This window comes from Pongo pygmaeus, chromosome 2 (assembly GCF_028885625.2).
Source record: "Pongo pygmaeus isolate AG05252 chromosome 2, NHGRI_mPonPyg2-v2.0_pri, whole genome shotgun sequence".
In the NCBI taxonomy this organism is placed as follows: Eukaryota; Metazoa; Chordata; class Mammalia; order Primates; family Hominidae; genus Pongo; species Pongo pygmaeus.
In genome coordinates this window covers 102345442-102362100 of record NC_085930.1, presented here as the reverse complement: position 1 = coordinate 102362100, position 16659 = coordinate 102345442, and the positions used below count along the sequence as shown (strand labels likewise).

Below are 16659 nucleotides of genomic sequence, written 5' to 3'. Positions count from 1 at the left end.
GCTTTTTTTCCTCTCTTTTCCACGTTTTTGGGGATACCTTATTGTTTATGCCATCTACACGCATATTGTTTTGCCTTTCCCTGATCTGTATTGTACCACCCAGCATTATTGTGAAGGGAGAGGCTCAGAGTAAATACAGGAAGAGACTGATGAGCCCAGGTCTGAATTAGGAGGCTGGGGTGTTAGAGAAAAGACAAGACAGAAATATAGACACAGAATGGAAATCTTACATTCACTACCCATGGGGGAATGCTAGAGGAAAGCACTGACAATTTGCCATTATTTGGAGAAGGAAGACTCTGTTTCCTGCTGGGGATAGATCTGAGGCCTCCAGTGAACCCTGATGGCTTACTCTCCATATCTCCCAGGTGTTCATCATCAACCTGCTCCGAGACATCAAGTATTTTCACTTTCGACCTGTGATGGACACATATATCCAGAAGCACTTTGCTGGAGCTCTGGCATACAAGTAAGTTCCATTTGGTATCATCACTAGGACTTGTGTTTGAGTAGAAATATAGGCTTTAAAAAAGTTTAGCTGCAACCAGCATTTAAAAAGTTCAGCTGACTTTTTAAAAACTTTATATTTTTAATTGTGATAAAATACACATAACACAAAATTGACCATCTTAACCATTTTCTGAGTGTAGGGTTCAGTGACATTAAGTACATTCACATCATTGTACAACCATCACCAGAACTCTGTCCATCTCCAAAACTCTTTTCATGTTACAAAACTGAAATATTGTAATCATTAAAAATAACTCCCCATTCTCCCCTCCCCTATCCGCTGGCACCCACCATTCTATTCTACTTTCTGTCTCTATGAATTTGACTACTCTAGGTACCTCATGTAAGTGTAATCACAGTATTTGTCCTTTTGTGAGTAGCTTATTTCGCTCAGCATAATGTCTTCAAGGCTCATCCATGTTTTAGCATGGGTCAGAATTTCATTCCTTTCAAAGACTGAATAATGTTCCATCTTATATATTTACCACTTTTTTTTTTTTGAGACAGAGTCTTGCTCTGTCGCCCAGGCTGGAGTGCAGTAGCACGATCTTGGCTCACTGCAAGCTTTGCCTCCCGGGTTCACACCATTCTCCTGCCTCAGCCTCCCAAGTAGCTGGGACTGCAGGTGCCCACCACCATACCTGGCTAATTTTTTGTATTTTTAGTAGAGTCGGGGTTTCACCATGTTAGCCAGGATGGTCTTGATCTCCTCACCTCGTGATCTGCCTGCCTCGGCCTCCCAAAGTGCTGGGATTACAGGCATGAGCCACCGTGCCTGGCTGGGTTTTTTTGTTTGTTTTTTAATTTTATTTTAAGTTCAGGGGTACATGTGCAGGTTTGTTATATAGGTAAATTTGTGTCATGGAGGTTTGTTGTATAGATTATTTCATCACCTAGGTATTAAGCCTAGTACCCATTAGTTATTTTTCCTGATCCTCTCCATCCTCCTACCCTCTACCCTCCGATAGGCCTCGGTGTGTTTTGTTCCCCTGTATGTGTCCATGCATTCTCATCATGTAGCTCCCACTTACAGGTGAGAACATGTGGTATTTGGTTTTCTGTTGCTGTGTTAGTTTGCTAAGGATAATGGTCTCCAGCTTCATCCATGTTTCTGCAAAAGACATGATCTCATTCCTTTTTATGGCTGCATAGTATTCCACGGTATATATGTACCACATTTTCTTTATCCAGTCTACCATTGATAGGCATTTAGCTTGATTCCACATCTTTGCTATTGTGAACAGTGCTGCAATGAACTTATGCAAGCATGTGTCTTTATGGTAGAACAATTTATATTCCTTTGGGTCTATATGAAGTATTGGGATTGCTGGGTCAAATGGTAGTTCTGTTTTTACGTCTTTGAGAAATTGCCACACTGCTTTCCACAGTGGTTGAACTAATTTACACTACCATCAACAGTATATAAGCATTCATTTTTCTCTGCAACCTTGCCAGCATCTGTTATTTTTTGACATTTTAATCATAGCCATTCTGGCCGGTACAGGATGGTATCTTGTACCCCAAAGATAAAGCCTACTTCTTATTTATTTATTTAGAGACAGAGTCTCACTCTGTCACCTAGGATGGAGTAGAGTGGCGCGATCTTGGCTCACTGCAACCTGCGCCTCCTGGGTTCAAGCAATCCTTCTGCCTCAGCCTCCTGAGTAGCTGGGACTACAGGCGTATGCCACCACGCCTGGCTAATTTTTGTATTTTTAGTAGAGATGGGGTTTCACCATGTTGGCCAGGCTGGTCTCCATCTCCTGACCTGCCTCGGCCTCCCGAAGTGCTGGGATTACAGGTGTAAGCCACTGCGCCCAGCCACTGGCCTCATTTCTTTGTGCATGTGGTACAATTTGGCTGTGAATCTGTCTGGTCCTGGGCTCTTTTTTTTTTTGGTTGGTAGGCTGTTACTGACTCAAGTTCACAGTTTATTATTGGTCTGTTTGGGGATTCCATTTCTTCTTGGTTCACTCTTGGGAGAGTGTTTGTGTCCATGAATTTATTTATTTCCTCTAGATTCTTTAGTTTATGTGCATAAAGATGTTCATAATATTCTCTGATGGTTATTTGTATTTCTGTGGGGTCAAAGGGAATATCCCCCTTTTCATTTCTGATTGTATTTATTAGAATATTCTCTTTTTTCTTCTTTATTAGTCTAGCTAGCAGTCTATCTATTAATTTTTTTCAAAAAATCATCCTGGATTCATTGATCTTTTGAATGGTTTTTTGTGTCTCAATTTCCTTTGGTTCAATTCTGATTTTGGTTATTTCATGTCATCTGCTAGTTTAGGAATTGGTTTGCTCTTAGTTCTCTAGTTCTTTTAGTTGTGATGTTAGGCTGTTAAATTGAGATCTTTCTAACTTTTTGATTTGGGCATTCAGTGCTATAAATTTCCCTCTTAACAATGCCTTACCTGTGTCCCAGAGATTCTGGTATGCTGTATCTTTATTCTAATTAGTTTCAAAGAACTTGTTGATTTCTGCCTTAATTTCATTATTTACCCAGAAGTTATTCAGGAGCAAGTTATTCCATTTCCATGTAATCTTATGGTTTTGAGTGAATTTCTTAGTCTTGATTTCTAATTTGATTGTGCTGTGATCTGAGAGAGTATGATTTCAGTGATTTTGCTGAGGAGTGTTTTGTGTCCCAATTATGTGGTCAATTTTAGATTGTGTGCCATGTGGCAATGAGACAAATGTATGTTCTGTTGCTTTTGAGTGGAGAGTTCTGTAGATGTGTATCAGGTCCATTTGATCTAGTGCTGAGTTAGGTCCTAAATATCTTTGTTAATTTTCTGTCTTGATGATCTGTCTAATACTGTCAGTGTGGTGTTGAAGTCTCTGTCTATTATTGTGTAGGAGTCTTAAGTCTCTTTGAAGATCTCTAAGAACTTGCTTTATGAATCTAGGTGCTCCTGTGTTGGGTGCATATATACTTAAGAGAGTTAGGTCTTGTTGAACTCTTCAACATTATGTAATACCCTTCTTTCTCTTTTGTAATCTTTGTTGGTTTGAAATCTGTTTTGTTTGAAATCAGGATTGCAACCCCTACTATTTTTCTGTTTTCCATTTGCTGGGTAGATTTTTCTCCATCCCTTTATTTTGAGCCTATCTGTGTCACAGCATATGAGATGGGTCTCTTTGAAGACAGCATACGAATGGGTCTTGGTTCTTTATCCAGCTTGCCACTCTATGCCTTTTAACAATTATGTCCATTTATATTCAAAGTTAGTATTGGTATGTGTGGATTTGATCCTATTATGATGTTAGCTGGTTATTTTGCAGACTTGTTTGTGTAGTTGCTTTATAATGTCACTGGTCTGTGTACTTGTGTGTTTTTGTCATGGCTGGTATTGGTCTTTTCTTTGCATATTTAGTGCTTCCTTCAGGAGCTCTTGTAAGGCAGGTCTGGTGGTAACAAATTCCCTCAGCATTTGGTTGTCTGAAAAGGATCTTATTTCTCCTTTGCTTATGAAGCTTAGTTTGGCTGGATATGAAATTATTTATTGGAATTTCTTTTCTTTAAGAACGTTGAATATTGGCCCCCAGTCTCTTCTTGCTTGTTTCTGCGGAGAGGTCCACTTTTAGTCTCATGGGTTTCCCTTTGTAGGGGACCTGATCCTTCTCTCTAAATGCCTTTAACATTTTTTCTTTCATTTTGACCTTGGAGAATCTGATGAATATGTGTCTTGGAGATGATCTTCTTGTGAAGCATTTTACTGGGGTTCTCTGCATTTCCTGAATTTGAATGTTGGCCTTTCTAGCTAGGTTGGGGAAGTCTTCATGGATGATATCCTGAAATATGTTTTCTAAGTTGGTTCCATTCTCCCCGTCTATTTTAAGGACACCAGTGAGTTGTAGATTTGGGCTCTTTACATAATCCCATATTCCTCGGAGGTTTTGTTCATTCATTTTCATTCTTTTTTCTCTGTTCTCGTCTGACTGTCATATTTCAGAAGGCCAGTCTTCAAGCTCTGAGATTCTTTCCCGAACTTGGTCTATTCTGCTGTTAATACTTGCAATTGCATTCTGAAATTCCTGTAGAGTGTTTTTCAGCTCTGTCAGGTCAGTTACATTCTTTTCTATACTAACTATTTTGTCTGTCAGCTCCTGCATTGTTTTATCATGATTTTTAGCTTCCTTGGATTAGCTTTCAGCGTACTCCTGTAGCTCAATGAACATCATTCCTATCCATATTCTGAATTCTATTTCTGTCATTTCAGCCCTCTGAGCCCAGTTCAGAACACTTGCTGGAGAGGTGATGCAGTCATTTGGAGGAAAGAAGGCTTTTTGAGTTGCCAGGGTCCTTGTGCTGGTTCTTTTTCACCTTCGTGGGCTTGTCACTCTTCAGTCTTTGAGGTTGCTGTCCTTTGGATGGGTTTTTTTCCCCCTTTTATCCTGTTTGATGACCTTGAATGTTTGATTGTGGTATAAGGTGGATTCAGCCAGCTGGATTCATTTCTGGAACATTTTAGGGGACAGTGCTCAGCTCTCAACTCCTGGACTGTGCACTCTAACACAACCTGGGGACTTGTATTGGGCCCCAGCTTTGTTCTCTGGCTCCTTAAAGTTAGAAATCCACTGTACTGGGTAGGCCGAGATGCTCCCAGACTGCTGGCCATTCCACTTTGGCTGGGTGGTGTAAGCCAAAGTGTTTCATAGTGCAGTGACAGCTGGATCTATCCCTGTTCACATGTGCCAGCAGCAGTGGGTGCAGCAGCTGTGGCAGAGTCACCTGTGGCAGAGTGCTAGCAGGTGCCAGTGCCAGGGTACCTGCCTCCCTGCAGGCATTGACCAAGGTGGCAGAGGCAACATGGCTGGGCAGAGCTGGGGCCCCTACTGGCAACTTTTGCACAGTCATGGTGGAGGTGGTGATGGCTCAGGGTTGGGACACTGAAGGTCTAGGTGCCTCCTCTGTGTCCTGCAAGCAGAAGTGGTCACTCAGGATAGGGGAGGATCTGCTATTCTCTGCACAGTGTTAGGGCAAGGGTGGGGCACTGACAAGGATGGGGCTGGCTGGCTCTGTGCCCACCAAGGCTCCATCTGCAATGGTGGTGGGAGCGGGGGACAGGCTGCACTCCTACATGCTAGCCCACTTTTTAATGGAAAAAGGAAAGCAAAACCTGCCAGTGCAGACACAAGCCAGTAAAGCATTGTGGAGAGTTGCAGTGGGTCCTGGGGAAGCTGCAGTATGGGGAGCAGGCATGCGGGCTGGTGCGTGGCATAGGGTCGCCCCAGTGGAGCTCTCCCCCATCAAGCATGGTCTGTGTAGAAGCTATGATGTAGGGCCCCCAGATCACCTGAGGCTGCCCTGCAAGCAGGTATGGCCAGACTTGGGCCCTAGGAGAGGCCAGCCAACCAAGGGGTGCTCAGATAGACCAGCCCCATCTGATGGGCAAGACTGCCCTGCAGAGTTCAGGACCAACAGTTCCCCTAGGACTGAAGTCTCCCAGGGGAGCAAGTCGAGCCTAGGGGGATGGCCGTCCCTGGCTGTGCACCACTACAGACACTCCCACACCAAACCTCCTGGGCTCCATATCATCTGGTTTGCTACCCCTACCACTTCTCTAAGCAGCTCTCCCTGCCAACTCAAGTATCTGTGGTGGTTGAGGGCTCTCCTTCTGCCAGGGTTCCAGAGGCCATTGGTAAGAGCAAGTTGCTCCTTAATAGTTGACTCACCTTTTCTCCAGAGCCATTGAGGGCCAGGCTATTTTCTGGTTTTTTTTTATAGTGGCCACCCTAATGGATGTAAAGTGATATTTCTTTATGTTTTTTATTTGTGTTTCCCTAATTATCTTCCTTGGAGAAATGTCTATTCAAGTCCTTCACCCATTTTTTTAAAAGAGGTTATTTGTTTTATTGTTGAGTTATAGGAGTTCTTTATATATTCTGGATATTAACCCCTTATCAGTTATATGATTTATAAATATTTTTCCCAGGCACTTGGTTGCCTTTTCACTCTGTTGATTGTGTCCTTTGAGACATGGAAGTTTTTAAAATTTTGATGTAGTCCACCTTATTTTTTGTTGTTGCCTGTGCTTTTGGTGTCATTTTCAAGAAATCATTGCCTAATATCATGAAGTTTAACCTATCTTTTCTTTTAAGTGTTTTATAATTCTAGCCCTTATATTTAGGTCTTTGATCCATTTTGAGTTAATTTTTGTATATTGTATAAGATAAGTGTCTGACTTCATTCTTTTTGCATGTGGATATCCAATTTCCCAGTTCCATTTATTGAAGCTGTCTTTTCCCCCACTGAATGGTCTTGGCATTCTTGTCAAAAGGGTGATGCCTTGGCCCCTTGACCATATATGTGAGGCTTTATTTCTGGCCTATTTTTTTCCATTGTTTTATAAATATGTCTTTATGCTAATTCAACATTGTTTTGATTGCTGTAGCTTTGTGGTAAGTTTTGAGATCAGGAAGTATGAGACTGCAATTTTGTTCCTCTTTTTCAAGATGCTTTTGGCTATTCCAGGTCACTTGTGATTCCATATTAGGATGGATTTTTTTTTTCCTGCAAAAAATGCCATTGGAATTGTGTTAGGGATTGCATTGAATCTGTAGATCACTTTGGGTAGCATTTACATCTTTAATAACAATATTAAACCTTCTAATTCATGAATATAAGATGTATTACCATTTATTGCTATCTTTTATTTCTTTTTTTTTCTTTTTTTTTTTTTTCCAGGAAGAAAAACACTTTTATATATAATTAAAAACTTTAAATATATATAAAACATACAATAAAATTTTTAAAGTTTTACATATAATTTAAAACTTGAATATGTATAACATATATACTTATGTTATCTTTTTTTTTTTTTTTAGGAAGAAAAACACTTTTATATATAATTAAAAACTTTAAATATATATAAAACATACATTAAAATTTTTAAAGTTTTACATATAATTTAAAACTTGAATATGTATAACATATATATTTATGTTATCTTTTTTTTTTTTTTTTAATTTATGAAGTATTTATTGATCATTCTTGGGTGTTTCTTGGAGAGGGGGATATGGCAGGGTCATAGGATAATAGTGGAGAGAAGGTCGGGAGATAAACACATGAACAAAGGTCTCTGGTTTTCCTAGGCAGAGGTCCCTGCGGCCTTCTGCAGTGTTTGTGCCCCTGGGTACTTGAGATTAGGGAGTGGTGATGACTCTTAAAGAGCATGCTGCGTTCAAGCACCTGTTTAACAAAGCACATCTTGCACCGCCCTTAATCCATTTAACCCTGAGTTGACACAGCATATGTTTCAGAGAGCACGGGGCTGGGGGAAAGGCCATAGATCAACAGCATCCCAAGGCAGAAGAATTTCTCCTAGTCAGAACAAAATGGAGTCTCCTATGCCCACTTCTTTCTACACAGACACAGCAACAATCTGATCTCTCCTTCCTTTCCCCACACTTCCTCCCCTTCTCTTCAACAAAACCGCCATCGTCCTCATGGCCCACTCCCGATGGTCGCTGCCTCTTCGGAGCTGTTGGGTACACCTCCCAGACAGGGCGGCCGGGCAGAGGCGCTCCTCACCTCCCAGACTGGGCGGCCGGGCAGAGGCGCTCCTCGCTTCCCATATGGGGTGGCGGCCGGGCAGAGGCGCTCCTCACTTCCCAGATGGGGCGGCCGGGCAGAGGCGCTCCTCACTTCCTCCCAGACGGGGTGGCGGCCAGGCAGAGGCACTCCTCACCTCCCAGACGGGGCGGCCGGGCAGAGGTGCTCCTCATCTCCCAGACGGGGCAGCCGGGCATAGGTGCTCCTCACTTCCTCCCAGACGGGGTGGCAGCCGGTCAGAGGCACTCCTCACCTCCCAGACGGGGCGGCCGGGCAGAGGCGCTCCTCACTTCCCCTACGGGGTGGCGGCCGGGCAGAGGCGCTCCTCACTTCCTCCCAGACGGGGTGGCGGCCAGGCAGAGGCGCTCCTCACTTCCCAGACGGGGTGGCGGGGCAGAGGCGCTCCTCACTTCCCAGACGGGGTGGCCAGGCAGAGGCACTCCTCACCTCCCAGACGGGGTGGCCGGGCAGAGGCGCTCCTCACTTCCCATACGGGGTGGCAGCCGGGCAGAGGCACTCCTCACTTCCCAGATGGGGCAGCCGGGCAGAGGCGCTCCTCACTTCCTCCCAGACGGGGTGGCGGCCAGGCAGAGGCGCTCCTCACCTCCCAGACGGGGCGGCCGGGCAGAGGCGCTCCTCCCTTCCCAGACGGAGTGGCCAGGCAGAGGCGCTCCTCACCTCCCAGAGTGGGCGGCCAGGCAGAGGCGCTCCTCACTTCCCAGAGTGGGCGGCCGGGCAGAGGCGCTCCTCACTTCCCAGAGTGGGCGGCCGGGCAGAGGCGCTCCTCACTTCCCTTGGGGGGTGGCAGCCGGGCAGAGGCGCTCCTCACTTCCCAGATGGGGCAGCTTGGCAGAGGTGCTCCTCACTTCCTCCCAGACGGGGTGGCGGCCAGGCAGAGGCGCTCCTCACCTCCCAGACTGGGCGGCCGGGCAGAGGTGCTCCTCACCTCCCAGACGGGGCGGCTGGGCAGAGGCGCTCCTCACCTCCCAGAAGGGGTGGCTGGGCAGAGGCGCTCCTCACTTCCCATATGGGGTGGCGGCTGGGCAGAGGCGCTCCTCACTTCACAGACGGGGTGGCGGCGAGGCAGAGGCGCTCCTCACTTCCCAGATGGGGCAGCCGGGCAGAGGCGCTCCTCACTTCCTCCCAGACGGGGTGGCGGCCAGGCAGAGGCGCTCCTCACCTCCCAGACGGGGCAGCCGGGCAGAGGCGCTCCTCACATCCCAGACGATGGGTGGCCGGGCAGAGGCGCTCCTCACTTCCCAGATAGGGCGGCTGGGCAGAGGGGCTCCTCACATCCCAGACAATGGGCGGCCAGGCAGAGATGCTCCTCACTTCCTAGACGGGGTGGCGGCGGGGCAGAGGCTGTAATCTTAGTACTTTAAGAGGCCAAGGCAGGAGGCTGGTAGGTGGAGGTTGCAGCGAGCCGAGATCACACCACTGCACTCCAGCGTGAGCACCATTGAGCATTGAGTTAGCGAGACTCCGTCTGCAATCCCAGCACCTCGGGAGGCCGAGGCAGGCAGATCACTCGAGGCCAGGAGCTGGAGACCAGCCCGGTCAACACGGCGAAACCCCGTCTCCACCAAAAATACAAAAACCATTCAGGCGTGGCGGCGCGCGCCTGCAATCCCAGGCACTCGGCAGGCCGAGGCAGGAGAGTCACAGGAGCCCGAGGCAGGGAGGTTGCAGCGAGCCGAGATCACGGCAGTACAGTCCAGTTTCGACAACAGCGGGAGACCGAGAAAAGAAGGAGAGGGAGACCGAAGAAGGGAGAGGGAGAGGGAGACCGAAGAAGGGAGAGGGAGGGGGAGGGGGAGGGGGAGGGAGAGGCTATCTTTTATTTCTTTAAGCAACATGTATAAAATTCTTTTGTCTCCTTGGTTAAATGTATCCTAAGTATTTTATTGTTTTTGATGCTATTGTAAGTGGAATTGTCTTAATTTCATTTTCAGAGTGTTCATTTTTAGTGTATAGAAATGTATTTGATTTTTTGTGTTGATTTTGTGTCCTATAACTTTACTGACTTTATTTATTAGTTCTAACAGGTTTTTTGGGGGATTCTTTAGGGTTTTCTACATACAAGATTATATCATTTGAAAACAGAGCATTTTATTCTTCCTTTTCAATTTGAATGTCTTTGATTTCTTTTTCTTGCCTAATTTCACTGGCTAGGATTTCCAGTGCTATGTTGAATAAAATTGTCAAAAGCGAGGATCTTATCTTATTTCTGATCTTAGAGGAAATGCTTTCAGTCTTTTACCATTATGTTTGATGTTAGCTGTGGGCTTTCAGCTGATATTTCAAACTGTAGTTTGTTACATAGTTGCTATACTTCTACTTCTAGGAAATGATGATAAAGCTGCTAAAGATGTCTTGGTTTTTCCATGAGAAACATTCGAATAGCTAAAATAGCACCCACAAAAAAATGTCGAAGAATATAAAAAGACAGTCCATAAAAGAGATTATATAACTAGTAAACAAATATGAGAAACACAGGTTATCTTAGACCATTAAAGCAAGCCAGGCATGGTGGCTCATGCCTGTAATCCCAGCACTTTGGGAGGCTGAGGCGGGTGGATAACTTGAGGCCAGGAGTTCGAGACCAGCCTGGCCAACATGGTGAAATCCCGTCTCTACTAAAAATACAAAAAAATCAGCCAGGCATGGTGGTGCATCCTCCCCTTCCTGTAATCCCAGCTGCTTGGGAGGCTGAGACACAAGAATTGCTTGGACCCTGGAGGTGGAGGTTACAATGAGCCAAGGTCGCACCACTGCACTCCAGTCTGAGTGATAGAGCAAGTGTCTGTCTCAAAGAAAAAAATAAATAAGACCATTAAAGCAATAAGAAATCACCATTTTCTTTCTTTTTTTTTCTTTTTCTTTTTTTTTTTTTGAGACGGAGTCTTGCACTGTCGCCTGGGATGGAGTGCAATGGCCTGATCTTGGCTCACTGCAACCTCCGCCTCCCGGGTTCACATGATTCTTCTGCCTCAGCTTCCCAAGTAGCTGGGATTACAGGTGCACACCACCAAACCCAGCTAATTTTTTGTATTTTTAGTAGAGATGGGGTTTCACTATGTTGGCCAGACTGGTCTCAAACTCCTGACCTCGTGATCCGCCCGCCTCAGCCTCCTAGAGTGCTGGGATTACAGGCGTGAGCCACTGTGCCCAGCCAGAAATCACCATTTTCTTATACAGAATTAGCATAATTATTGAAAATATAAATAAAACCCAGTGGTGGCAAGGCTGTGGAGTCACTGGAACTCTGATACTTTTATGTCACTTTGGAGAGCAGACTGTTCTATGTACTTTATATGCGTCTTTCTATTAGTATTTATGATAACTTTGAGATGTACTATTTCCCCCATATTTTCATTGAAAAGAACGTGACACAGGGGATTAAATAACTCATTCAAGGATACAAAACTAGATATTGATAGGCCCCAGATGTGACCATGGCACATACTCCTGACCTCTGTGCTCTGTTGCCTTATAAATATGCAGACCTTCTGACCCAGTAATCTCATTCCATTCAGATGAGTTAGTCCTAAGGAAATAAGATAGATGAGATAGAGCAGGGGTTGTGAACAGGGACTCCTGGGACTGCATACTTTTATTCAGAGTCTACTATTTACTAGCTGGTGTCAGATGTTCTGAAAACCTAGCAATCTGAGACAAAACAAAAATACACATCCAGTCCAGGTGTTTAGGAAAACTTTTTTTTTTTTTTTCGGATGAGATATTGTTCTGTTGCCCAGGCTGGAGTGCAGTGGCGCAATCATGGCTCACTGCAGCCTTTACCTCCTGGGCTCAATTGATCCACTTGATTCAGCCTCCTGAGTAGCTGGGACTACAGGCGCGCACCACCATGCCTGGCTAATTTTTCTATTTTTTTGTAGAGATAAGGTTTCGCCATGTTGCCCAGACTTGGGGGGAAACTTTCTTGTAATCAAAAAGAAATGTATGTCAGAGAGAGTGGGAAAAAGTTATTTTAGTTGCTGATTAAAATGTGGCAACTCCTATGGACAAAGAGTGTTTGTTCTCAGGTGACCTGAATAGTCCAAAGCTGTAATGGATCTATCACTCCTTTCTAGCTCATCAGCAGAATATTATTTCCTATTTGCCTAATTCAGGGCTACAAACGTTTCAACCTGCATTACTTTTGAATTAAAGTGGGGTTTCTGGAACTGTTCTCTTTCCCAGGGAGCTCATCCGCTGTTTGAAGTGGTATATGGACTGCTCAGCAGAACTGATTCGACAGGACCACATTCAAGAAGCTATGCGGGTAATGTACTAACCTCTCCATACATAAGAGACCCACTCATGCAATTATTTGTGAGTAATCTCAGTGATACAATGTGCAGGAAGAATGTAGGCATCGCATTACCTGGCCTGCTTTCAGGAATGACTATCTTGATCCACATAATTTCTTTTTCCTTACCTTGATTTTGTCCCAGAAAGCCTTTATTCCTGATAATTTTAAAGAAGGAGGGAGAGATGATGTGCACGTGGCTCCTGGCCGTCTTCCCCTGCCTGATTTGTTACCCATAGTATCAGTCCTTTCTACCACTGGCTAAAGTATAGTAACTCCTTCTAAGCCAATGTTGGTGGCAACGTTGATTGAATTAGGATTCTCTAATAGTATTCTCTTTTTTGGTAGTTACTAAGCATTGATTTTTTTGAACTGTTTTAAGTAAAAAGAGCTGAGTGGATGCACTGTATGTGGATTTGTTCAGAAGAAGATAATCTTAAAATTGTGGCCTTAGGAAGAACCTGTGGTCTTCCGTGGTCATGACCATTGTCAGCATCCCTGCTTGGACAGGTTCCCTGGCAAGGCAGCGCTTTGTATTGCTGGGTAGCTCCAATTGACAGGGGACTGTTCTCATTTTGAGTTAACTCCACTGTCTGGTAACTTCTTTTCATGGCTACTGTTCTGCTGTAAAAAAAAAAAAAAAAAGCAAAGTAGTTTTGCTTTATTTCTGTCCTCTTTTAATATCACATCACCTGTAACAAGTACTGGACCTGTGTTTTTGTCCTTTTCCACATGTTTAACAGGTAACAGAATGTTTTCTCAAGCATTATCAGACTGAAGGGGCAAAATCAAATCATAGATTTACATTTAGCCTTCCTCTTCTTTGCACATTCTATAAAAATCTGAGGCTACAAGGCTCATTTCTGTCCTCTTTCATACAAATGTCTACTGAGCAACTGTCCTAGGGGCTAAGATGCAATGATGAATAAGACCAGCTCATCTTCTTGAAGAACATATCCGCAGTGTCCTAAGGGGAGGCACGAACACAAGTGTAGGGCAGGGTGCTGAGGCATGTGAGGAAAGGGCCTGGGTTCTCTTCTTCTCAGAACCCTAGCACCTGTCAGGTGCCTAACACAATATTTGAGTGGATAAAAGTTGAGTTAAATGCAAAAGATTCTATATGAGACTGAAAAATAATTCCTTAAGGATACTGGAGAAGGCAGTGCAGAAGTTGTTTTCTCCTAAAAATCATTCATTTAATCATTCATTCAATGTTGCTTGATACCTACCATGCTTCAGACACTGTTCTAACCGCTGGAGATTCAGCAGGGGCCCAAATAAAAATGGCTAGGGCTTCATAGTACTTTCATTCAAGTGGGGAAACACATACAATATATGTAAAACGGATAAATACATGTATTTATTCTAATCAATGTTGCCACCAACATTGGCTTACAAAGTCAGTTTAAAAAAAAAAAACAACAACAACAACAAAAAAAAAACTTGGCTGCCCGTGGCCGCTCATGCCTATAATCCTAGCACTTGGGGAGGCCAAGGCGGGCAGATCACCTGAGGTCAGGAGTTCAAGACCAGCCTGGCCAACATGATGAAACCCCATCTCTACTGAAAATACAGAAATTAACCAGGCATGGTGGCGTGCACCTGTAATCCCAGCTACTCAGGAGGCTGAGGCTCAAGAATTGCTTGAACCTGGGAGGCGGAGATTGCAGTGAACCAAGATTGTGCCGCTGCACTCCAGCCTGGGTGACAGAGCAAACTCCATCTCAAGAGAAAACAAACAAACAAACAAAAAAACTCAATGAGTACTATGAAGGAAATAAACAAGATCATGGAACAGACTGACTGGAAAGGATGATTTACTTCAGATCAAGGGTTGGGAAAGCTTCTCTGAGGGGGTGATCTCTGAGCTGAAGTCGGTGTTAACAGTTAGGGAATGAGCACTCCAGATTGAGGAAACAGAATATTTAAAAGCCTAGATGGGAAAGGGCTTGGGTTTTGTTTTTGTTTTATTATTATTATTATACTTAAAGTTCTAGGGTACATGTGCACAACGTGCAGGTTTGTTACATATGTATATATATGCCATGTTGGTGTGCTGCTCCCATTAACTCGTCATTTATGTTAGGTATGTCTCCTAATGCTATCCCTCCCCCCTCCCCCCACCCCACAACAGGCCCCAGTGTGTGATGTTCCCCACCCTGTGTCCAAGTGTTCTCATTGTTCAGTTCTCACCTATGAATGAGAACATGTGGTGTTTGGTTTTCTGTCCTTGCGATAGTTTGCTCAGAATGATGGATTCTAGCTTCATCCACATCTCTACAAAGGACATGAACTCATCCTTTTTTATGGCTGCATAGTATTCCATGGTGTATATGTGCCACATTTTCTTAATCCAGTCTGTCATTGATGGACATTTGGGTTGGTTCCAAGTCTTTGCTGTTGTGAATAGTGCCTCAGTAAACATACGTGTGCGTGTGTCTTTATAGCAGCATGATTTATAATCCTTTGGGTATGCGCCCAGTAATGGGATGGCTTGGGCAAATGGTATTTCTAGTTCTAGATCCTTGAGGAATCGACACGTCTTCCACAATGGTTGAACTAATTTACACTTCCACCAACAGTGTAAAAGTGTTCCTGTTTCTCCACATCCTCTCCAGCATCTGTTGTTTCCTGACTTTTTAATGATCGCCATTCTAACTGGTGTGAGATGGTATCTCATTGTGGTTTTGATTTGCATTTCTCTAATGACCAGTGATGATGAGCTTTTTTTCATATGTTGGTTGGCTGCATAAATGTCTTCTTTTGAGAAGTGTCTGTTCATATCCTTCGCCCGCTTTTTGATGGTTTTTTTTTTCTCGTAAATTTGTTTAAGTTCTTTGTAGATTTTGGATATTAGCCCTTAGTCAGATGGATAGATGGCAAAAATTTTCTCCTATTCTATAGGTTGCCTGTTCACTCTGATGATAGCTTCTTTTGCTGTGCAGAAGCTCTTTAGTTTAATTAGATGCCATTTGTCAATTTTGGCTTTTGTTGCCATTGCTTTTGGTGTTTTAGTCATGAAGTCCTTGCCCATGCCTATGTCCTGAATGGTATTGCCTAGGTTTTCTTCTAGGGTTTTTATGGTTTTAGGTCTAATGTTTAAGTCTTTAATCCATCTTGAATTAATTTTTGTATAAGGTGTAAGGAAGGGATCCAGTTTCAGCTTTCTACATATGGCTATCCAGTTTTCCCAGCACCATTTACTAAATAGGGAATCCTTTTCCCATTGCTTGTTTTTGTCAGGCTTGTCAAAGATCAGATGGTTGTAGATGTGTGGTATTATTTCTGAGGGCTCTATTCTGTTCCATTGGTCTATATCTCTGTTTTGGTACTAGTACCATGCTGTTTTGGTTACTGTAGTCTTGTAGTATAGTTTGAAGTCAAGTAGGGTGATGCCTCCAGCTTTGTTCTTTCGGCTTAGAATTGTCTTGGCAATGCAGGCTCTTTCTTGGTTCCATATGAACTTTAAAGTAGTTTTTTCCAATTCTGTGAAGAAAGTCATTGGTAGCTTGATGGGGATGGCATTGAATCTGTAAATTACCTTGGGCAGTATGGCCATTTTCACGATATTGATTCTTCCTATCCATGAGCATGGAATGTTCTTCCATTTATTTGTGTCCTCTTTTATTTCATTGAGCCGTGGTTTGTAGTTCTCCTTGAAGAGGTCCTTCACATCCCTTGTAAGTTGGATTCCCAGGTATTTTATTCTCTTTGAAGCAATTGTGAATGGGAGTTCACTCACGATTTGGCTCTCTGTTTGTCTGTTATTGGTGTATAGGAATGCTTGTGATTTTTGCACGTTGATTTTGTATCCTGAGACTTTGCTAAAGTTGCTTATCAGCTTAAGGAGATTTTGGGCTGAGACAATGGGGTTTTCTAAATATACAATCATGTCATCTGCAAACAGGGACAATTTGACTTCCTCTTTTCCTAATTGAATACCTTTTATTTCTTTCTCTTGCCTGACTGCCCTGGCCAGAACTTCCAACACTATGTTGAATAGGAGTGGTGAGAGAGGGCATCCCTGTCTTGTGCCAGTTTTCAAAGGGAATGCTTCCAGGTTTTGCCCATTCAATATGGTATTTGCTGTGGGTTTGTCATAAGTAGCTCCTATTATTTTGAGATATGTCCCATCAGTACCTAGTTTATTGAGAGTTTTTAGCATGAAAGGCTGTTGAATTTTGTCAAAGGCCTTTTCTGCATCTATTGAGGTAATCATGTGGTTTTTGTCTTTGGTTCTGTTTATATGATGGATTATGTTTATTGGTTTGCATAC

The 16659-nt window shown here is 43.8% G+C and overlaps 1 protein-coding gene across 10 annotated transcripts in view; it reads left to right on the top strand.

Moving 5' to 3' along the window:
* DOCK3 (dedicator of cytokinesis 3) overlaps positions 1-16659 on the top strand; it is a 739703-nt gene that overhangs the window by 583164 nt on the left and 139880 nt on the right. For all 10 annotated transcript variants that reach the window (XM_054483639.1, XM_054483636.2, XM_054483638.2 and 7 more), the window contains exons 21-22: positions 369-469; positions 12275-12356. In XM_054483639.1, coding sequence (XP_054339614.1) covers positions 369-469; positions 12275-12356 — 183 coding nt within the window. The remainder of the gene's footprint in view (positions 1-368; positions 470-12274; positions 12357-16659) is intronic.